General features: G+C 41.4%; 1 protein-coding gene across 1 annotated transcript; it reads right to left on the reverse strand.

Annotated features, from left to right (window-relative positions):
* Positions 1-291: 291 nt before the first annotated feature.
* Positions 292-15871, reverse strand: KRT23 (keratin 23). Its single transcript, XM_036091483.2, has 8 exons — positions 15390-15871; positions 9661-9743; positions 8341-8497; positions 6665-6826; positions 6454-6576; positions 3172-3392; positions 2110-2144; positions 292-674 (listed from the first exon to the last, which is right to left on the reverse strand). Exons 1-8 carry the CDS (start codon positions 15783-15785, stop codon positions 589-591), a joined length of 1263 nt encoding a protein of 420 aa, XP_035947376.2. The 5' UTR covers positions 15786-15871; the 3' UTR covers positions 292-588.
* Positions 15872-23482: the final 7611 nt, after the last annotated feature.

A 23482-nucleotide genomic window follows, 5' to 3' on the forward strand; every position in this document is an offset into this window, starting at 1 on the left:
AGCTAGAATACTTTTTGGTCATCTCACATTCTCAGTGAAGCTTTCTAGGCCTTCCCTCCTCTGTTTCCCCCCCTTCCTGTTGGCAGAGGTCTGGAGAGGCTCATGAGCCACATCTTTTCCCTAGGTTGCATGCTGCAAGGTGGCAATTCTGCCCAGCATTTGGCGGCTGCAGACATGTTCGAAGCATTAAGGTCCCTTTCTTTCATGGACAATGCCCTGAGAATCCCTTGTTAGGATGAGACCTTGATATAAAAATGACATGAATATGATGTGATATAAACAAAGACAAGATGCAGCTGGTGTAGAGTTTTATTGGCTACAAAACAGATATGTAGTGATGGCAATCTGAAGATTGTAGTAGGAAAGTAGAGCTTTAAAAAGCTCACGAACTCATACTTTGATTCAAAAATTGCAGCAATATATTAAGATCATTATGGAATGTCTGGTGAGATTGTTACAGAGAAAAAAAATAAGTTTCTGAGTTTGATAACTCCAAGGATACATCTTAGGACTCACCCATTTGTGTCTGGGCAAGGATTTCCATTGGAGAAAAGTAGTTCTTACAATAGGCAGAAACTTTTATTGGCCTTATGCACACTTTTGGATCTCATTCACTTGAGAAAGAATTATTCTTCCATTGACACTCTCCTGTGTGATGGCCTTGATCTTTGGAGCTGAGGGAAAAAGCAATGAAGAGGTCACTGCCATGCTTCTCCCACCATCTGAAATACTCATTTTTAGTTCCCTGCACTCAGTACCTGAAGCCCCTCTGTCCCTTCCAAAATGATCACTTGGCAATATGGCAGGCTCTGCTGGAGTGAAGAGATCTCCCCAAGGAAGGTTTTTCCTCCCACCCTCCAGGAAACGAGGGTGTGTGAATAGTGTCATCTTCTAGAGGCCAAGATCTGCATCCTAGGCTTGCCTGATACAGAATCAAGGCTCTGACTACATGTACTTGAGGAGGACTTCCTGCTTATGCAGGCTTTATTGCGCTTGTACCACAGATTCTGTGAGCTAACAGAGCACTCAACGCTATTCTGGGCACCTCATTTAAAGATCTAGAAAGCACGTAGAATGTGTGAGAAGCCAGGGATGTTTATTATGGTCACTGTTTTCAAAATTATGGTTTATTTGAATATGTGTTTTGTCGACACACCAGGACACTGATTCAGACCAAAGGGAAGACTTGACATTAAGAGAGATACAGGGAGAACTTTGTTAAAATCAAACCTCTCCCACAGTAGATTGGGCCATTCCTTCAAGTAATGGGTTCCCCATTCCTGGACATGCATAAGGAGAGGTTGCAGGACCATTTGTCCATATCTCACAGAGGGGAGCAGTTAGACCAGCTGTCTGTGATGGTGCCTGGAACCCTGATTCTTTGAATCTCTAATGCCTTACAACACTTTTACCACAAACTAATCAGAAAAGTGCCACTTGTCCCAGACTGTGGTTTCTTAGAACTTTTCCATGAGATGTTAAAGAAAATCTGAGAAAGTAGGGATCCCAGGTCAAAGACATTTGGTGACACTGAGTTAAACAAAATAAAACTTTTGATGTTTCTATCTCTTTCCTGTTCCTTTTCTTCCTCACAGCAGTGCCTGGTCCGTCTTTAACTTACTGAAATGCATGACTGTTCATGAAGAGGATAGTGGGACCTAGTATTTCAACCATTTCTGGCCATGGGACACATCTTTCCGTAATACACAATTAAAGTCTTATGGAACACTAATGTTCAACAGAATGTAGTTTAGGAAATTATGTGAAATCATTTTCTTGTAATCTCCTAGGAGTTTAGTAAACTCCATAGCTTAACAGAGATCTAATAGTATGAATGATCATTGCTATCTACTCTACTGCTGGCAGAGAACTTGCATATATATTATTAAAGACAATACTGAGAGCTCACTTTCTTCTTTTTTATCTAATTTAAGTTAATTCAAAATTCCTGGCCATCTGGGAGTAAAATAAAAATCGAACACAGGGTATTTGTACACTAAGTACACTAAGTACATTTAGTACACTAAGGATTATGAGTACTATAGAATGAATAAACATGTTGATTCATTTTTAAAAAGTAGATTCAAACAATGAAAAATTTTTTTTTACCTTTCACACTTGACTTTGATTCCTCCTCCTTTGTCCTATAAAAATGATAAGAGTTACAGCTCATTCTAGTGTTAGTGACAATCATAAAAACTCCTTAAGGTGAACTAACTTCCTGCCTGCTTGTAAATTCACAGCTCTTTAATAAGGATAATTGAGCTCTGTAGTCTCAAGGTCATGAGTTCATGGGAAACCCTTCCTGGATCCAGAAGGAAATGAGTACTGCCTCCCACTGACCCTGGGGTCAAGGGAAGTCTACCAAACCACCTCCATTATTTCAGCGGGCTGCAGGCTTTGCCTCCACTGGGATCCTTTCTGGGATCTGGGTTTGGAGCCTGGAACCCCCGGGCTTTTCAGACTGTTCAGGGTTTGGTCTGATAGTCTCTTATTTATGTATTTTTAGTTATTTTATTTTATTTTTTTAAAGTTTATTTATTTAAGCAATCTCTACACCCAATGTGGGGCTTGAACTCATGACCCCGAGATTAAGAGCCACATGCTTGGCTGACTGAGCCAGCCAGGTGTCCCTATTTATGTATCTTTTAAAAAAGTTTCTAACCCTTTCTCTTGGGTCCTAGAATGTATGTGCCCCCTCCCCCCCCCCTTTTTTTTCCTGGACAAGTTGGTCAGAAATTCCAGATTGAAGAATCTAGATTTCTCAATTTCTTAGGAATCTTTTCCTGCTATCAGGCTAAAATATTCCCTTCTGTTGTGGTGGTGGTGGTGTTTTTTTGTTTTTGTTTTTTGTTTTTTTTTGAGCCAAAATTGTGTGCATTCCTAGTGGAAAACACTATAGCCAAGCCTTCCTAGTTGTTTCTTTCTAGAGATTTTAATATATTAATTTTAGCTATTGACCTCAAATCCTAGTGCCCTGGGAATAATAGCTGAGTAATTCATACTTGCTACTTAATAAAATACAACCTGATCTAAGTATCCAGCAGAAATTCAACATAAACCTCTCTTTCTCTGGAGTGATGATTGCTAACAGAACCCTGAGGTATAGGAATGCACCCACAAAAACTCGATGCTCTTTTCGTCCTCTTCCCCTGACAGTCTTTGCCTTACCCCTCACTCTCTCCCTCCAGGAGCTGGTGGTAGGTGGTGATTTCCTTCTCTAGGTGGGTCTTGATGCCCAGGAGGACCTTGTATTCATTGTGCTGATGCTCCAGGTCATGGCGTAGCTGCATCAGTTCGTCCTCGTAGTGGGAGATGATCCGTTGCATGTCCTGGAGCTGGCAGGAGTACCGAGACTGCGTTTCCGGTAACATGTTCCCTAAAGCAGATTTCTGAAAGAGGAAATGATGTTTCTTCTATTAATTGACTGATGGCTTGATTGCTTCAATAATGTGGGCTTGTTGAGTAGTTAGAATATACCAACCACTCTGCTAGGTGTCTTGGTGGCTGCTGGAGTGCAAAGGTGGGCAGCTGGCTGACTCAGAGTTTTGGAGCTTGGGCAGTGAGGAGTGCACGAGAGTCAGGACTTTTGAAGCCCATTTTCTGGGCATTTCTTTGTGTCGGGGAGCTCTTGGCAACTTCATTACATTCCTGCAGTGTTTACTGTATATGCGACTCATTTGGGATTGGGCATATGATGCCTTGCCCCGATCTGTTCCTTACCTCCTCATGCTTACATTTTGTCTGTGGCCAGATGGAAAACTCCTGGGGGAAACAGTAACTGGACTGCTGTCTCTTTGTATCTTTAGAGAAGGGTCTCAAGTAGGAGTGCCAGATAAAATAGCACCTATTTCCATTTGAACTTCAGGCAAGCAACGAGTAATTTTTTAGTACAATATGTCCTAAAAATTGCCTCAATATTGCATGGGACATACTTATACAAAAAAAGCTTTGTTTTGTATCTGAAATTCAAATTTAACTAGATGACCTATATTTTAATTTGGTCAATCTGGCAACTGTAGTCCCAAGCAATGCTTGTTGATTATGACAGTGGTAACAAATTGTCATTATTGAGGAAATTCTAAAAGCTGCACAATGAAGTTGCTGCACTAGGATACAGCTAGGATACAGAGAACTGAGTTCAAGTCCCTGTTCTTTGGATTTCCCACCTGCTTTTCTGGAGCGCATAATTTTAATCCTCATGAGAAACTCGTGACTGTGCTGGATACTCTCACTTGATGATGGCTGCTAACTTGCAGGGGGCACTTAATGTTGCCTGGCCTGTGCTCATCACTCTCCTGTTCTCCGAAAGAGCTACTGCATTCCTTCTCCTCTGTCCTCCTCAGATCCCCTCCTCACTCTCCTTTCTCTCAGCCCATGGCCTTGCTTCCTGTGTTATGGAGGAAATGAAAGCCGTCAGAAGAGGATTCCCACAAGCTCCCACTATTACTTCCACATACGTGAACCTGTGTTCTTGTTTCCCTCCTGTGACTGTGCATGAGCTGTCGGTGCTCCAGTCATTTTAGCAACTGCCCGCCTTCTTGCCTCATTAATATTTTCCTCTCTACCAGATTCTTCCCATCGGCTTTCAAATAGAATAATTTCTCCCACTTTAAAATTTTTCTCTCTTGAAAGAAAAAAAGAAGAAGAAGAATGTAGCAGGAGGGGAAGAATGAAGGAGGGGAAATCGGAGGGGGAGAAGAACCATGAGAGATGATGGACTCTGAAAAACAAACTGAGGGTTCTAGAGGGGAGGGGGTTGGGAGGATGGGTTAGCCTGGTGATGGGTATTGAGGAGGGCACGTTCTGCATGGAGCACTGGGTGTTATGCACAAACAATGAATCATGGAACACTATATCTAAAACTAATGATGTAATGTATGGGGATTAACATAACAATAAAAAAAATTAAAAAAAAATTTTTCTCTCTTGAATCCATATCTACCCTCAGTTGTCATCCACTTTCTCTGCTCTCCTTCACCTACAGCAAAGCTCCTCAAAGAGTTGTCCGTACCCGCTGTTCCAAATTCCTCTGGACCTCCTTCGAAGGGGTCAAGACTACACAGTCTGACTCCATCATTACCCCAAGGGCCTCCCCTTCCCTTCCCTCTTCTTCTCACCTTTCTTCTTCTCTTTGTTCGCTCACCACAGACACATTGGCTTCCCTGCTGTTCCTCCAACCCATCCAACACACCTGTGCCCCATGGCTTTTGCCTTTGTTTTTCCCTCCACCTGGAGCCCCCTCTCCATGGCCACATAATACACCTCTTTACCACTTCCAGGTTTTTGCTCAACTGTCACCTTAACAGTAAAACCTCTCCTGACCCCCTTGTTTAAAACGGCAGCTCCGCATTCCAGAATGCCTGACCTCCCCACTCCATGCTTCATTTCTTGGTAACCCATTTCTCCGTCTCACATATTATATACTTTGATGATCTGTCATCCACACTAAAATGTCAACTCCCTTATTATAAAGTCCTTAGTACTCAGAATAATGTCAGATAGTAGAATGCATGAAAATGAATGTGAACATCTTGCTGACCTCACAGGGTTGTTGTGAAATACTGTATGTCCAAATGTTTTGAAAACCGTAAAACACTATAATTATTTCTGTGCTCATTATTATCATCTTGACAGTGTACCTTTTAAATGTCTGTTCACCATCGCTTATTCCTAAAACATAACAGTAATTTACCATGTGTACCTGCCAACAGAATGAACCAATTATTTCTCAAGATCAAGGGCAGAGTAGCACTTGGAAATGATATTGATGAATGATTAGAAGATTCAGATAGGCTACAAAGGGAATCAAATGACAGATTTCATTTAATGAATTTTGAGTGCTGGTGACACTCACACAAAGCATTTTACTAAAAACCATGAAAATAATAGAAATGGCATATATATAAGAATTTATAGTTTACTGGGTGATAAGACATCTACATGATGGACACAGCAGTACTTTGGTGTCAGCCGGGCCTGGATTTGCCACCAATTCATGTTGACACCAGAATTTCTTTGTACTGGGGCTTAAGGGGGCAGCCTGGTTGTAAGTGGGGAGAGCACTGGTAGAGATTATGAGGGCCTACCAGACCCTCACACCTCTCTCCAAGCACCAGGTGGCTTCACCACTGGCCACGTACTATCTGTGTGACCTTGGCCAATTTACTTAACAGTCTGGAGCTTTGGTTTCCTCATCTCTAAAGTGAGAACATGAAGACCTACCTGGAAAGTTTAACATGAGGATTAACAGCAGTTAACATAAGGAACCCCCGGCATACAATGTGGCACAATGTGGACACCTCAATAAATGGTAGCACTTACTATCTTTCTCACCATGAACAATTTGGATGGAAAGTGGGAACTCCCAAGGGAGTTGGGGAGAGGAGCCCAGGAGACAGGTCAAGAGAGGCTTTGTGGAGGACGTGGTACCTGACCCTAGCTCAGACTCACCCTGTTGCGCTGTGCCTGCAGGTCAATCTCCAGGGCCTGGAAAGTTCGCTTCAGCTCATGGATGTCACTTTGACTGCTCGGAACAGCTGCTGGACTGGCCACCTCCTGGGCCATGGCGGCTGACTAGGAGACCAAGCAAAGGACAGAAGCATTGGCATTTGGGACCACATGGAAATGGAACCTTTGGGGAGTCTGAGCTCCTTTCCTTTACCTGTTCTTTATACCAAGCGTCCAAGTCTTGATGCTTCTTCTTTATTATAAACTCATATTCCTGTCTCATATCCTCCAGAACCTTAATCAGATCTTCTCCTGGAGTTGTATCCACCTTCACACTGACCTTGAAGTCATTTGGTACATGATGTTCCTCCATTTCCTGTTTAATAACAGAGAAAGAAAATGAATTGGCTGTGATAATCAGAAGGCCAGAGGTGTGTTGATTGGTAGCAGTTAACAGATCTTTTAAAAATTCAGCTTTTGTGGTGGTTGTTCTTTTACTGGTGTGGTTTGGTTTCTCAGTTATTATTTGTTGATGGCAAAACATTGTATGTTTTTTTGTCTATTATAACTTTATAAAATAAAAAATAGCACTAGATAGGTAATCAAATGGCCTCTGTGATTACTGACTTAATCCCTGGTTGAAAATGTTTCACAAAGAATTATGCTTCCATAGCATGTAAAGTACTCTTCAGCACATGTTCATGGGTGAAGTGATGGCACAATTCAACAGTTAAACATTTTAGGTTAGAGGCTAAAGCTTTAGGGAAGCAGTTCAGCAACCCAAAGCCAAAAGGTATAAAGACTTTTTAATATCTTGTCAATGCATTATGACTCTGTAGGCCGGACACCCATAGAATATCATGAAAATCAAAAGGGGCACCTGGGTGGCTCAGTTGGTTAAGCATCTGCCTTTGGCTCAGGTCGTGATCCTAGGCTCCTGGGATTGAGCCCCACGTTGGGCTCCCTGCTCAGCAGGGAGCCTACTTCTCCTTCTCCTTCCCACTCATGCTTTCTCTCACTATCTCTGTCACTATCCCTGTCTCTCTCTCTCTCAAATAAAAAAAAGCTTTAAAAAAAAAAAGAAAATCAAGAAACCGTAGGAAAAGTTTAATTAACAATCATTGTCTAACCAACTGTTCAGAATTGAGGCTTTTTGATGTTCATAAGCAATTTTGTTTGCCTAAAACGGGGATTGCTTTTCTCTTATTGCATCAGAGTCTCAGGGACTTTAGATGGATGGTAACTTTTTCCTTTCCTTTTTTTTTTTTAAGATTTTATTTATTTATTTGACAGAGAGAGAGATAGCAAGAGCAGGTACACAAGCAGGGGGAGTGGGAGAGGGAGAAGCAGGCTTCCTGCCAAGCAGGGAGCCTGACGCTGGGATCATGACCTGAGCCGAAGGCAGACGCTTAACGACTGAGCCACCCAGGGGCCCCTGGATGGTAACTTTTTCAAAGTCAGTTAAATGCTTATGGAAATTAAGATTCTTCATTTTTGCCACTAGTTTTATTTACCTTGGTTAGTGGCAAATTCTCTTTATTCTACTGTCCCCCAATTTGCTGCACATTGGGCCAATGAAGGAAGTTCAATCTCATGCATTTATTCTTACAGTATCATATTAACAAACAAGTCTAGGTAAACATTGTATATTAGCAAAATTGTTGACGGATTCATCATTAATTGTGATTATATTTTGGCTGTTGGATTTGACACTGAATAGATAACCTTGAAGCTGGAAAAATTAGATGTTTATATGGTTCCTTATAATTACTTAGGTTGAAGGACACTAAGGACTGGCATTCAGATAGTGGTTTCTTCTGGGCTATTGAATCATCTGAATGTGCAGATTAAGAGCTGTGCTGGTTACCAGGAGCTCCTGGGGAGTCCTACCTGCTCATGTCGCTTTTTCATGAGGATGAGCTCTTTCCTCATCCCTTCAACCTCCTGTTCCAGATCTGTTGTGACAATGGTCAGATCATCCAAGGTCTTTCGGAGACCTTCAACTTCAATTTCCAGATCTTTCTTGAAGGAGTGTTCATTTTCATACCTTTTGTTGGAAGGAAGAGAAGAATACACCTGTTGTGTGAAGGTTATGGCCTTGTAAGGATTCACCTTAGTTTAGAGGTGAATCTCTTACTTTTTAGGTTTAGTAGGAGCAAATGAATACATGCATCCCTCATATGTCTGTTTCACGCAGGTTTTTCTGATGGTGACTCAATGTTGTTGTTGTTTTTTTAAATAGAGAGGACTGTTTACTAATAAACAGTCATATGCACATTGCTTAGACTTAGTAACTGTTAACATTTTGCTTCATCTATACTCTATTTTGTATTTTAAACTATAGACATTATGACATTTCACCCCTAAATACTTAGGAATAATACATCATTTAAAAACAAGAATTTTTGTTAAGAATGAAGCAAAATGGGGACACCTGGGTGGCTCAGTTGGTTAAGCGTCTGACTCTTGGTTTTGGCTTGGGTCATGATCTCAGGGTCGTGAGATTGAGCCCCAAGTTGAGCTCCATGCTCAGTGCAGAGTCTGCTTAGGGTTCTCACTTTCCCTCTCCCTCTGCACTTCCCTGCTGCATGCTCTCTTTCTCTCTCAAATAAATAAATAAATCTTAAAAAAAGAATGAAGCAAAATGTTAACAGCTGTTAAATCTAAGTGATGGGCATACTCTTAACTATGGAGAACAAACTGATGGTTACCTGAGGGGAGATGGGTAGGGGGGTGGGGGAAACAGGTGATGGGGATTAAGGAGTGCACTTATGGTGATGAGCACTGGGTGATGTATGGAAGTGTTGAATCACTATATTGTACACCTGAAAGGAATATGACACACTGTATGTTAACTATACTGGAATTAAAATAAAATAAGAAAGAAATAAAAACAGGAGTTTTCTAAATAAGCATAATAACATTATCACACCTACAGAGCTAGTAATAACTCTTTAATATCATCTAATTCTTGGTTCATATTCAAATTTCCCCATGCTACAAGGTGTATTTTATATCTAGTTTGTTTAAAGTAAGGTCCAGTCAAGTATTTGTTCATATTATGCTTTTTGATTATATTTTGTAAAGGTATTACATGTGGCTAATGTTGAAATAAGTTTTCCTTTAGCAAAACAAAAACAAGAGGAACCTCTAAAACAAACAAAAACAGCAAATGAAAACTCCCAACAATAGGGTGAAGAAGCAACTTACTTGAGGCCAAAGTCATCCACCGCCATCCTAGCATTGTCAATGAGAAGAATGATTTGAGCATTGGTCATCTTGCCGTCCATGATCTGTAAAACACACATCAAGAGTCATTTAAGTCAGACACACTCCCATGGGAGAGCTGCATTTCCGAAAACTGTATCTTCTGGGTATATGACTTGTTAGCATAGATGACTTCTTTTCTGGCAATGGAACAACAAATAATCAAATCAATAAATACTGAGCACTTACTAGGTACAAAGCATCAGAATGATTTTTAAAGTAAGAACATGGTCTGCAGCCACTTCACTGTCTTTGTTCACACTCAGTTTGACAGGCTAGGATTGGTGACGTTGCTGAAAGAATGACATCGGAAGGGGAAGGAGAATCATCGTTCAAAGTGCCTTCTGGCTTTCTAGTGCTGCGAACATAGCTTAGTGTTTTGTTTTAGTTCATCCACATCTGATGATGTTACAAGAGTTTTAAGTTCTAATCCTTTTTTCATTGTGACTATTAGTTTGGCTCCCTTAGGGCTCAGTAGTTATTTTCGATGAACATAATTCTTCCTTGTGGTAGCATTCATGTTTCTGATCAGTGATACTGAGCAAAGTATCAAAATCTCACTGATACTAGTTTGTCAAACTGATTTTAAATGAATTTTATAAGAGTCATCACATACCATAATTATTTTTTGTCCAAAGTGACTATAACCATTCACATAACTTGTAGGTATGTGTACATGTTTGTAAATTATTTCATGATGAGAATGCCCTAATTGTAGCTATTGAAATATTAACTGAAGTAACTTTTTGGCAGCTTAATAAACTTTAACTGTGGTAAAGCCTCTGGTTAAGACTTTTACTAGATGTTTATATATTTTTAACCTTAAAATGAAAAATATTGTTGAAAGTTTCTACTTGAGCAATTGTATTTACGTATATGATTTGTAAATTCTTCTAGGTAGTTATAACCAGAGTAGTGCACATTTGATATACGTCACTGTCTTCAGGAAAATTGGGTGGAAGGTGTCTCAACATCAAAAGTATACTACTACTTACTTTTGTGCCAAGTCATGCTGAACTAGGAACTGGAGATTTTCTTTTTTAGTTCCTGTTACTGACAATTGGCATGAACTTGGGCCAGTCACCCTGTTTCCTGGGTTTCGATTTCATCATCTGTTAAATAAGGAGTTTGTAGTAGAAACTACTAGAGATCCTAGCTCTAAACTTCGTGATTTAGTTGGAGGCAGAGAATCCTGTGACATTCCCATCGTATTTGAACAGATAATTCCTTTATTTAGAAAGGATTTACTTAGGACAAAGTTATACCTTAATACAAAGGCACCTTTTAAAGATCTGCTCCTATTCAAAGCTTCACTGATTACTTGGAATTTGGTATCATGAATGCACAATAGAAGAATTCAGAGGTGGTAATAACACTGGGTCTGGAACTCCTTAAAGGGCAGAGCCTGGGGTCTTGCTATTGCACCTACTAGCTGAGTGAGCTTATTGAGTCTCAGTTTCTTCATCCATAAAATGGCAATAGTAATAGTAATAGTAGCCACTTCATCAGAGAGTTACGAGAATTAGATTAGAAGAGGTTAAACACAATAATGTTGTAACATACTTAGCATATTCTGGGCACACTGTAGACACTCTGAAAGATTCGTTGAAACTATATTAATCTAGAAAAATGTAAAGGTTTAATTTTCTTTTATAAAAGAACTTTTGAGAAGACATATAGATGGCCAAAAGACACATGAAAAGATGTTCATCACTCATCTTCAGGGAAATGCAAATGAAAATCACAATAAGGTAACACCTCACACCAGTCAGAACTGGCTAGTATCAAAAAGACAAGATATAATAAGTGTTGGAGAGGATATGGGGAAAAGGGAACCCTTGAACGTTCTTGGTGGGAATATAAATTGGTAAGCCACTGTGGAAAACAGTATGGAGGCACCTCAAAAAATTAGAAATAGAACTGCCATATGACCCAGTAATTCCACTTCTGGGTATTTACCTGAAGAAAAAAAACCCACCAATTTGAAAAGATATATGCACCCCTATGTTCATTGCAGCATTATTTATAGGAGCCAAGATATGGAACCAACTTAAGTGTCCATCGATAGATGAATGGATACAGAAGATGTGCTATATATACATACAATGGAATCCTACAGAGCCATAAAAAGAATGAGATCCTACCATCTGCAATCACATGGATGGACCTAGAGGGTATATACTAGTTGAAATAAGTCAGACAGAAATATACCATAGAAATAAGAAACAAGTCAGAAAGACAAATAGTGTATGATTTCACTTATATGTGGAATCTAAAAAACAAAGGAAATGGACAAACAAACAGAAATGGACTCATAAATGCAGGGAACAAACTGGCGGTTGCCAGAGGAATAGGGGAGGGGAGTGGGTGAAATTGGTAAATGGGATTAAGAGATGCAAACTGCCAGTTATAAAATAAATGAGGCACGGGAATGAAAAGTACAGTATAGGGAATATATTAAAAAAAAAGAAAAAAGAAAAAAGCCGGCACTATCATAATTAGAGCCAATGTCCGTCCCGGATAAATCCCAGGTCCTGTATGTTGAGATGCATCCTCAAACTTCTGCTGTTCATGGTGGGAGATAACCAGGCTGCTGCCCAACTCCTTTCTTCCCTTGGTGGATTCCAAAAGGTACTATGACTACTTCCTTTGCTCTAAAAAAGGATTCTGTAGGTATTTCCCTGTCTCCCCACTGTGGTGCTGCTTAGGGACTTTCATACCAATGCTTTTCCTTCCAGGCTCTACATTCCTTCTGTTATCTAAGCTCATCGGAAACGAAAAGTAGCTCCATCCACGAAAGCCTGGGAACCCTGTGCACCGAGGTATTGATTGACATCCAGAGAAACCAAACAGGATTCCCTCCATGGAATCAGAAAAATAAAAAATACAATCTGTGGGCTTATTTGGCTTTTCTGAGTTAAATTGGTAATTTATCTGTTGCAAAACCCACATCAAGAATCTGATTACCCCAATTAGCATTCTTCTCAGAGTTCATGAATGGTGAGTTCTGAAATGCACTTGATATAGAGCACATTTAAAAACCAAAATGGGGGCGCCTGGGTGGTTCAGTCATTGGGCGTCTGCCTTCGGGTCGGGTCATGATCCTAGGGTCCTGGGATCGAGCCCCGCATTGGGCTCCCTGCTCTGCGGGAAGCCTGCTTCTCCCTCTCCCTCTCCCCCTGCTTGTGTTCCCTCTCTTGCTATGTATCTCTCTGTCAAATAAATAAATAAATAAAATCTTTAAAAAATATAAAAACCAAAATGATTTCCCCTGTTCAGGCTTACTTGATGCGATATTATGATACAGCCACTCTTTCTGAGACATCCTTCACAGTAATGAATGGATGATGAGGAAGGGTTGAGAAATAATTTGTGAAGCCTAGGTTTTGCATTGTGTGTTGTAATTAATCACCTGGATTCTCCCCCAAGGCTCTGAGTTCATTCTTTTAAAAAACCCAAGTTGGTGTATTAGTATAATGTTGTTGCTCCAGGGTATGTAATCTTGTTCCAGGAAGAAGAAAATAGAATTTTTTTTATCATAAACCATAGTGCCAAAATATGGCACTATTGAGAGCCATTCTAAAATACGCATATCCTTATGACTAAGTCCAACTTGGTGTTTCAAAAGGATTGGATTAATTTTTGAACTCATTTTCTTACAGTTTTTTTGAGTAACATTTAAGATCCCTAAGATGGGAGTAGAAGAATGCTACTACTGATAGCATTTCATCAAGGCCTGGGAAGGGGTCAGCCCCTGGTTGTTGTGGGTTGTTGTATTCCTGGGCCTCTGTTTTCTTGCCTGTGAGTGGGGGAGGTCAGGACAGATAGAACAACCTCAACTTCAAAGAATTGTTTTCTTCAGACATAAAAAAATACAACTAAAATAAGTAATCCAGAAAAGAGTGGAATTCAAGCCTGAAGTTAATTTATAACGCAGAATTTAAAGTCAGAACCCAGAATCCCAGGCTTAGAGAATGGGCTTGGAGAGTGGGCAAGCCACCCCCTCCTTGGCATTGCCCCCATTCCACTTTTCTCAGTTCTGTTCCAGAGAATTTGGGCAACCACTCAGTCTCAGTCTCCTCATCTATAAAAGGGGGGTAAGAATACTTGCTTCACAAAATGAGATAATGTGTATGAAATGTGTGTCATATGATTAACATTGCAACTGTAATGCATTATTTCTACTAACAAGCAGTACGTTTTTGCAGGAGATAGGCTAGTGCGCACCATGCTGTATGGAAACTGTGAGGCCATTAGAAACAGATCTGGGTTAGAATCCTATGTCTGCCTCTTGCTGGTGGCTTTTGGTGGCTACTTCACTTCTCTGAGCTTCAGTCTCTCTACAGGGTCATTGTAAGAATTGAATCAGGTAACATCAAATGTTTCTATCAGTGTAGAAAGCTCTTGGATGGTACTGATTTGTGTATTAAAATATCCAACATGAAGGTTGGCATACAATAAGGGCTCAATAAATGTTTTCCTCCCCCTTCCCTCCTTCTCTCTGCTGTCAGTGAATTATATGACCATGTCTGACCTCATGTTTCTTTTGGGAGTTAGGTTCTCAGCTGTCTATTTGCAAAAATCTTCTATTCTCTCCATTCTAAAACAAAAGCAACTTTATTAATGAAAAAATATGATGAGGTTTGTTGAGTCACCTTGTTTTTTTTTTTGTAAAGACAACCATGTACTATATAGTTAGGGTAATTACACAGTCAGTTATTAGGTTGATTATTCAATAATTAGGGTTCATTATGAGGACAGATTTATATTATCTTGATTGGTCTTTCCTACATTCAAGCAAGGACGACTGAGGGTTGAGAAATCATACTGTATAAATACTGGAAACCCGTGATGCCCTTTCTAGGATGGGTAAAATCATGATCTTACAGGGAATTTTTTGGGACCGATTTACAGAAAAGGGAAGTTATATAGCTTTAAAAAATAATTTATGAGCTGACTGGATTCCCTCCACTTCTAACCAATGTTGTGTGATGTCCCAGAAGGTATAAGCTCAGCTTTTTGAAATGTTCAGTTGAAAATTTTTTGTGTGTTTTTAAAGAAGTCTCTATAACCCATTCTAACTCTAAGATTCCAAAAATTATGCTCATTTTATTTTATTCCAGCAATATGCCCTTTCAGAACTGGGAGCAGCAAGAACTCAGAACTTCTAGCAGCCCTCCAGAGGAAATATCCAGGAATGTCAGAATGATGTATCTGCTCTTGGAGTGACAGCCTTCAGGTATGATCTCCAAAACAGTGTAACCCAGCCTTTCTTTCTGTGGGTAATCAAACTGTGGCCAGGACTTTTGAGGTAGAGCAGAAATGATGTAATGAGAAAGTAAATGCTCTCTTGTGCCTCTTGTGACCTGAGCATGAGGGATGAATACTGGCCCTTATCATTACTGTAACATTCCTGGATCATAAGTGATATCGGACAACAGATGGTTGCCTTACATTTTTTGGATTTTCCATATAATTTATGTATAGAGGACAAAATACACAAAACAGGCTTTCCCAAGTCCAAAAGGAAATATCCTCAAATACCTTTGTTCAAAATTACTTTAAGCTCTTTTGCCATTTTCCTGGAAATTGTCTTTTGTACCGATTTCTCCTCCCATGGCTCTCTGGAAATGCAGCCCCCTCTTGAGTTCCAGGGACACCCATGATCTTACCTGCTCCTGTAGGTGGCTGATGTTTTCCTCATACTGGGTGTAATTTTGCTTACTGCCAGGATCTCTCTGCTCGTGCCACTTCAAGATGCGACTTTCGAGCTTCTCGTTGGCCTCCTCCAGGGCACGCACCTTGTCCAGGTAGGAAGCCAGGCGGTCGTTGAGGTTCTGCATCACCACCTTCCCACTTGTAGCTGGGAAGGAATTGCCTCTTCTAGATCCCCAAGGACCTCCAGGAGGCAGGCAGCTTGATGAGCTGAAGGAAAGGGAGATGCGGACACCCCCGGCCCCCCCATGGATGCTGGGAGCCTGAGGGAAGCTCCCCAGCTGGTCCCAGCTGCCTCCCCTGCCACGGAGGGAGCCTGAGGGGGTCTGGCTAAAGTTGTGGCTGGAGTTCATGGTCCCATCTGTGTTTGGTGCAGGGCTGGGCTCTGCTCTGCTCCCTGGCACTGTAGAACTGAGCCGCCCCAGACTGCCCTGGATGGTTTTATGCCCTTCGCTGTGGGAGTTCCCTTCCCTGACAACTGTACCAACAAGATCGTATCATTGTGCAACAGGTGTTTCCTCTTGGTCAATCCCAAAGTGCCCCTGGGCCTTCACACACATTGTTGTTGTTTAGAGCCACATCAACATACCAGTTTGCTTCTCCCTTCTCGTTGTAACCGGGAGGTGTGGCCCACGACATGAGTGGGTATTAGTCTCAGGTGTCTTTCTAATCTTTCTGTGGAATTTTTCCTTTGACCATTTATCTGAAAAGGACCAGACTGAAGTTTACAAAAAGGTTATTTGGTATAGTACAGGTTTCCTTTTAAAAAGTAGACATTAACCACGCAGACACACATGCCTTCCCCCACCCCAAATAAACAAACCGCAGCTCTAAAGCTTGGGTGGGAGAGACTCCCAAGGGAAGAGCCAGATCAGAATCTCAGGTCCGAGAATAAAAATACTCATGCTGAGGAGCTGGAGAATGTTCTGAATATCTGATGTCTTTGTGGCAGTTACTGTTTGCTGGAAAGTAATTTCAAAGGATCATTCTTAAGAACAAACCCTCAATTATAATTAATTAATGAATGACCGAGCCTTCCACTTCCAGGGTGCCTTTCATCCCCAGCACACCTCAAAACCAAACAACCCAGCCTGCACCACGACTTCCTTGGCCCCTGGGAAGAATGCAGCCTTTGGTAACTGGCCAGCAACCCTGTCCTGGCTGAGCCCCGAAAAGGTTGACTTCTGAGTGTCTGTGACCTGCAGGGGGGATGGAAGGACGCAGGACTTGTGCCGTGGGTTGTCTAACATGCTTGGTTAATCTTATGCTTCATCTGCCAAGGTAAAGGTTAGAAATGAATAAAGAAATAGTCTGGGGATGGGGAGCCACGTGCTGGTTACTAGCAATTAGATTTAAAGGGGACTTTGAAATAAAATGGCAACATTGGAAGGGACTTTAGTGTACCTCCATCCAAGCCACTGATTTTGCAGTGTGGAAAACTGGCCTGGGTGGAGGGGGTGGTGGGGGTGGCAGAGGACAGATCGTGGGTTAGAGGCAAAGCCATGGTGGGATTCTTTCCACCACATAGCGTTGTCCTTCATTGAGTTGAATCTTGACAGAGTCCTGTAAAGATTCTCTTCCATCATGGTGGTAATGGGACTTCCCAGGTTTCACAGCCCTTTGATGGTCTTTATTAAATGTGCACGACCACTCTTGAGGTAGCCACGCAAGGGTTATTGTCCCCATTTTAGAGATAAAGAATCAGGGGCTCATGGAGGTGACTGCTTCAGAGCTGATTTGCATGTGCCGTGTAATTCAGCACACGAATTTGTAGGTGTCCGTGCCTTGGTCTGTGCTGTTTCCACTGCTGGACACTCACTGCCGGACTGCCCGCACCTGCTCCCCTGACTTCCAGATGTAGTTCAAGGGTGACCTCCTTCCACGATTGTTTACTGAATTTTCCTGCATGAGTTGGGTGCCCCTTCTATGAAGAAACCACCTTTTCTGGATCCTAAGACCCTCCGGAGGGGCAGACAGCTTAGTATTCCCACCGCACCATGGAAACTGGGAGCCCCTCAACTGGGCCCAGCCGCCTCCCTGGACCTGACTCCACCCCTGTTCTTACACTCATCACTCTGCATTTGTCACACTCCTCTGGGACTGCAGGCGTCTTGAAAGCTGGGATTACGTCTTCCATCTCTGAAACACCAGAGTCTGGCTTCTTTTTTTTTTTTAAGATTTTATTTATTTGAGAGAGAGAGCACGAGCACAAGCGGGGTGAAGGGCAGAGGGAGAAGCAGACTTCCCACTGAGCAGGGAGCCCAATGAGGGACTCGATCCCAGGACCCTGGAATCAAGACCTGAGCCGAAGGCAGACGCTTAACTACTGAGCCACCCAGGCGCCCCAGAGTCTGGCTTCTTATAGGCATTTCATAAATGTGTGTTAACTCAGTAATGAATTTTTTTTTTTAAAGATTTTATTTATTTATTTGACAGAGAGAGAGATAGCGAGAGCAGGAACACAAGCAGGGGGAGTGGGAGAGGGAGAAGCAGGCTTCCTGCTGAGCAGGGGGCCCAATGCGGGGCTCGATCCCAGGAGCCTGGGATCATGACCTGAGCCGAAGGCAGCCGTTTAACTGACTGAGCCACCCAGGTGCCCCAGTAATGAACTTTTTAGAGTTAGGATTTTAACCCTGCTCCTCTGATGTCATCACCTCCTGCCCTTTTGGGAAGTGTGAGCTGTAAAATCAGATAGTAGGAAAAAGCCTCTCCAAGGGATGAAAAAGCCAGCCATAAAGGCAACCTCATTCCTAATTACAAATAAAATTACCTAAAGCACACCAGCTCTGCTTGTCCACCCTGGCAACAAAACCTTGCAAAAGTCCTCTGGAATTTCTTCATCTCACTCCACAGTGAGATGAATTTTTCCAAGATGGAAAAATTTAATCAAGTCTAAAGGAAGACTTGAGTGTTCTATGGTCACTTACATCTCTGAACATGAGAAAGAGACAAAAGGGAAACAAGGCAAAAAGAGAGCAAATGAGGGGCGCGTAGAGACTTGTTTGGATGTGTGGTGGCAAGCAGTGCTCTGATAGGGGATGTGGATGGTGCCATATCTTTTATTTTGACTCAAGGTTTGGGTCAACTCTAGATTGTGTTCGCATGGACCCAGCCTCACAAATGACAACATCCATATGTAGGTTGCATAAAGGGCCAGTCTGTGAGCCATCTCCTGAAGCTCCCTCCCAGTGATTGGTGATGGGGATGATCACCTTCCCGCGCTTTGCAGGCCTGTCTGAAGTGGCAGTGACTTATTAGCCCTGTGAATTTGGCCCATGCGTCATTTTACATCAGTGTCTGGGAGTTTGGGTTTATGGGAGTTAACCTGGAGCTAAATAGTTCTTGTATTATATATAGCAGGACCAGGTAAGGAAGAATTGGTGGTATCATCTGAGAAGATGGGAGAGAAGTCACCTCTTCTAGAACTATTATGCAAAGGTTTTCCTTGTAGCTCCCAATCTGTAGAGCTCCATTGGATTTTAAAAGAAATGGTGGATTTCTGTTGGTTGGTTGGTTGTTTGGTAAAAAATGATACATGCTTATATGACCTCACTGATATGAGGAATTCTTAATCTCAGGAAACAAATTGAGGGTTGCTGGAGTGGGGGGTGGGGTGGGAGGGATGGGGTGACTGGGTGATGGACACTGGGGAGGGTATGTGCTCCGGTAAGTGCTGTGAATTGTGCAAGACTGTTGAATCTCAGATCTGTACCTCTGAAACAAATAATGCAATATATGTTAAGAAAGAAAAAAAAAGAAGAAGAATGTAGCAGGAGGGGAAGAATGAAGGGGGGGAAATAGGAGGGGTAGACGAACCATGAGAGACGATGGACTCTGAAAAACAAACTGAGGGTTCTAGAGGGGAGGGGGTTGGGAGGATGGGTTAGCCTGGTGATGGGTATTGAGGAGGGCACGTTCTGCATGGAGCACTGGGTGTTATGCACAAACAATGAATCATGGAACACTATATCTAAAACTAATGATGTAATGTATGGGGATTAACATAACAATAAAAAAATAAAAAAAAAAAAGAAATGCTGTGATTGGGGTGCCTGGGTGGCTCAGTCAGTTGAGCAAAAAAAAAAAAATGATACATGCTTGTTATAAAAATACTCAAGTAATACATGGAAGTATAAGAAAAAAGATTCTACCACACAGACAACCATTGGTAAATTAGTGAACATTATTTCAGATACTCTCTATCTGTATATATTGGTGGACATAGGGATGACTAGAATAATTTTAGAAAAACGAGCTCATACAGTTTATTCTATTTTAGAAGAATTAAATTTTAAAAATTTAGTTGATGGGTAAGCTGAAATGAATTCACTTTAGTTACATATTTTCTATAGGATTTTTAGACTTTCATCACATTCTTTTTACAATTTTTTAAAAAAAGATTTTATTTATTTATTTGACAGAGAGAGAGATAGCGAGAAAGAGAGCATAAGCAGGGGGAGCTGCAGGCAGAGGGAGAGGGAGAAGCAGGCTCCCTGCTGAGCAGGGAGCCCAATGTGGGGCTCGATCCCAGGACCCCGGGATCATGATGTGAGCCGAAGGCAGCCGCTTAACTGACTGACCCACCCGGGTGCCCCTCTTTTTACAATTTTTAATGAGAATAAAATGGCCTGTATATTTGTGGAATCACAGAACTGGAAAGAAGGGCAAGAACAGGTCATTTGTTGCAGCTGTCTGCTTCTAGGTAGGTCCACCACAAATTGCTGAGCTTATTTTTAAACTAATTTTTAAACTAATTTTTAAAGAACTCAAGAGATAAAGGCTCAATTGCCTTCTTAATAGATGCCCAACATTTATTCATCTTTTTGGTCAATGAGCATTTCACCTACGATCTGGTTTCATGATTTTTTTTTTTTTGTATTTCTATGGAGTTCAAACTGTTTCTAAATTATTCTTCTTTGCATGACTTTACAGTAAAAGATTTGTGATTTTCGCATTTGGTTCATCTTTCTGATAAATTGAGATGTGGTCACTAAAGGGGATGGATATTTTGCAGGAGAGCTTGGGCAGTGAGTGAATGAAGCGGGTTGCATGTGGGCATATCGGGGATCAGAAGGGAGCCCTGGCAGCCGTAGGCTGTCATTTACTGGGAGCACAGTGTATGTATGTCTTTTAAAGACAATCATTCCATCACTGAGACATTCCCTAGGCACCCTTTTCTTCAGAGTGAGAGAAGTACAGCCAGAACAATCCCCAAATAGATTTTAGACTCTGCATGGCATTTCAGGACAGATGAGTAGTAGATCTTCAGGCAAAATTGCTATGTCATTATCCTGTGATTTGGAGGGCTGCACAATAAGATTAGACATTTATAGAAATAAAACACAGCCCCTGCTGTGGAGCCAGGTTGGACATTCTATAAGTACTTAAGTTTATCAAATTTTTGATTTTTCCAGGAAAAAGGGGCCAACAGGTAGAAGGTTTAAGTGGAGAAGTATTCAGCATAGTATTCCAGACTAGGAGGGGAAGGCAAGCCAACTTAAGGTGCTTCCAAATAAGATGTGTGTATATTGACTGACGTACAAGGAAAAATAATAAAAACACGCACAGGCAAAAAAAAATGTCAAGATCATAGAAGGAAGTTTTCTCAAATGGTAGGTGATGAGACAACTGTGTTGGAAACTCTTCTTGATCTGATTTTGAAAAGCAGGAAAGAATTAGATGAAGATGCAGAGGTAGACAGAGCCTCGTAAGTGACCACAAACAAAGAGCATGTGTGGCCTTATGGGCAGATTCAGGAAATTTGAAGAGAAGAGATCAGAATAAAGAAAGGGAAAGCAGTTTTCAATTCAATAAAATCTGGCCATAAGTATTTATTAGGGTCTAACTCTGTATTAGCATATTTCTGAGCAATTTGGACATATAAGAATGTAAGAAGCGAAAGACACGTTTGGCACATTTACTGCACGTCAAGCAACTGCCCGGTGACCCCAGCACTTAATAGTAAGGAAGCTGAAAGGCCCAGGCTCTGGATTGCTCACCTTTAAGTCCTCAATACTATTTTCAGTTTATAGAAGCCTGTGGTAGGCCCTCCGTAAATGTTTATTAACCTTGGTCTTGGGAAGTTCCACTACTGTTCTATGGATTGCGTCAAATAGACTACGTGAGATACAGATGAGAAGAAAAAGGAAGATGATGGTGGCCGGGTCTGGTTAAAAAACAAGCTCTCTAATGGAGCGGATACTTGAGGGACTCTCGTGGTTGAGAGGGTGCAAGAGGTCCCAGGTAATGGAGTCGGAAAGAATGGCTGGAAAGGAAAAACAAATCCTGTGGAAGTTCCCAAATTCTAGATTCTGCTGATTGCATCCCCATGGTGTTTTGTTTTTTTTTTTTAAACATGTTCCCCTGACCCCTGTATTTCTTGTAAGATAGTAGTTTGATCTATAGGCTTTATTAGATTCCTGTCTGACATTTTTGGCAAGAATGCTTCCTGGGGAGTGTTGTGTTCTTCTTGTTCATGCTGTAACAAAATGCCTCATATCGGCCTTGCTTCACCATCGATGCTTAAACTCTTGTAGCTTCTGTATCCCAGGGGAAAATTTCCCAGGTGAAAAAACAAGACAGTGCCTCATTCTGAGCTGAGGTTTTTCACTTGGAATTCAATGGATAGACTTTAGGAAGTTAGTAAACATCTCTGAAAGTGTGTGCAAAATTGTCTCTGCATGTTCATATGTTCACTCTTCTGAGAGAAAGTTAAGCTTTCATTAATTTGTCAAAGGAGCATATAAATAGAAAAAGCTAGGATCCAATGGTGTAAAACTTTAAAGGTTCATTCTCTCACTGGCCTTTAGTTACCAGTAAGATGTGTAGGATTTTCATGTTTTGTAGGAACGCAACATTGGACTTCAGTAATGAACCGTATTTATCACCTGTCTCATACCCATCACTTTATAGACAGGAAAATAAAGAAGTACTTTGAGCAAGGGCCCTTGGCCAGTTAATAGCGGAGCTAGGACTAACAGAAGGATTCCATGACACTGTTGTAGAGCTAGCCTCTCTACTTTATTACTATTTTTTTAAAGTCATAAAGCTGTTGCTTTGGATTCACTAACATTTTTGCACTTGTGGGATGTCGATTCATACGTTTGTTCATCTACAAATAGCCAGCTATGTTTAAAATGTTTGTTCCTTTTTTCTCCCGCCCTTCAACTATGCATCTTGTCTCTGATTCCATTGCTACTTAAACTCCATAGCCACACATAATGAGAGTTAAAATCCTCTAATTTAATTCACTTAATTATTTATTTTATTGGGAGTTTCCTTTGGAGGTGCCCTGGACTAGACTGATGAGACACAGTTCCTGCCTTCAAGCATCCTTCAGTCTATGGATATGGAGGTTTCGTTTTGCTTTGTTTTTTGCAGTTAGTACTCTGCCAGTGATGCAAACTGTTGTGTGAGGGTCTGTGCTAGGGGTGCTTAGGAGCAGTTCCTGATCTTTCACCCATCTAGACCTTGAATTCAGAGTTGTGAGATCTCAGAGAGACATGGCAGTTCAGTATTACCACCAACAGAGAAAGCCATGTTTTCCTGGTTGTTGGGATCTTTTCACCCAGTAATGATGAAGTCATCCTCATCTGAGTGACAGATTTGTCATTCAGTCCCTCATCGTGGAGCTTGGGGAGATTGGGTCGGCCTATCCCATGATACTGAGAGTTCAGTCTCATTTATCACTATCACTTTTTAAAAAAATTTTTTAAATTTTTTTTTATTATGTTATGTTAATCACCATACGTTACATCATTAGTTTTTGATGTAGTGTTCCATGATTCATTGTTTGTGCATAACACCCAGTGCTCCATGCAGTACGTGCCCTCCTTAATACCCATCACCAGGCTAACCCATCCTCCCACCCCCCTCCCCTCTAGAACCCTCAGTTTGTTTCTCAGAGTCCATAGTCTGTCATGGTTTGTCTCCCCCTCCGATTTCCCCCCCTTCATTCCTATCACTATCACTTTTAAAAAAGGAGGCCATCCCCTCCCTTTTCCCAGTTTCCTTTTCCAGCTGCCACCAAACCTCTCTCAGAAGGTAAGAG

This window comes from Halichoerus grypus, chromosome 2, assembly GCF_964656455.1.
Source record: "Halichoerus grypus chromosome 2, mHalGry1.hap1.1, whole genome shotgun sequence".
Classification (NCBI taxonomy): domain Eukaryota; kingdom Metazoa; phylum Chordata; class Mammalia; order Carnivora; family Phocidae; genus Halichoerus; species Halichoerus grypus.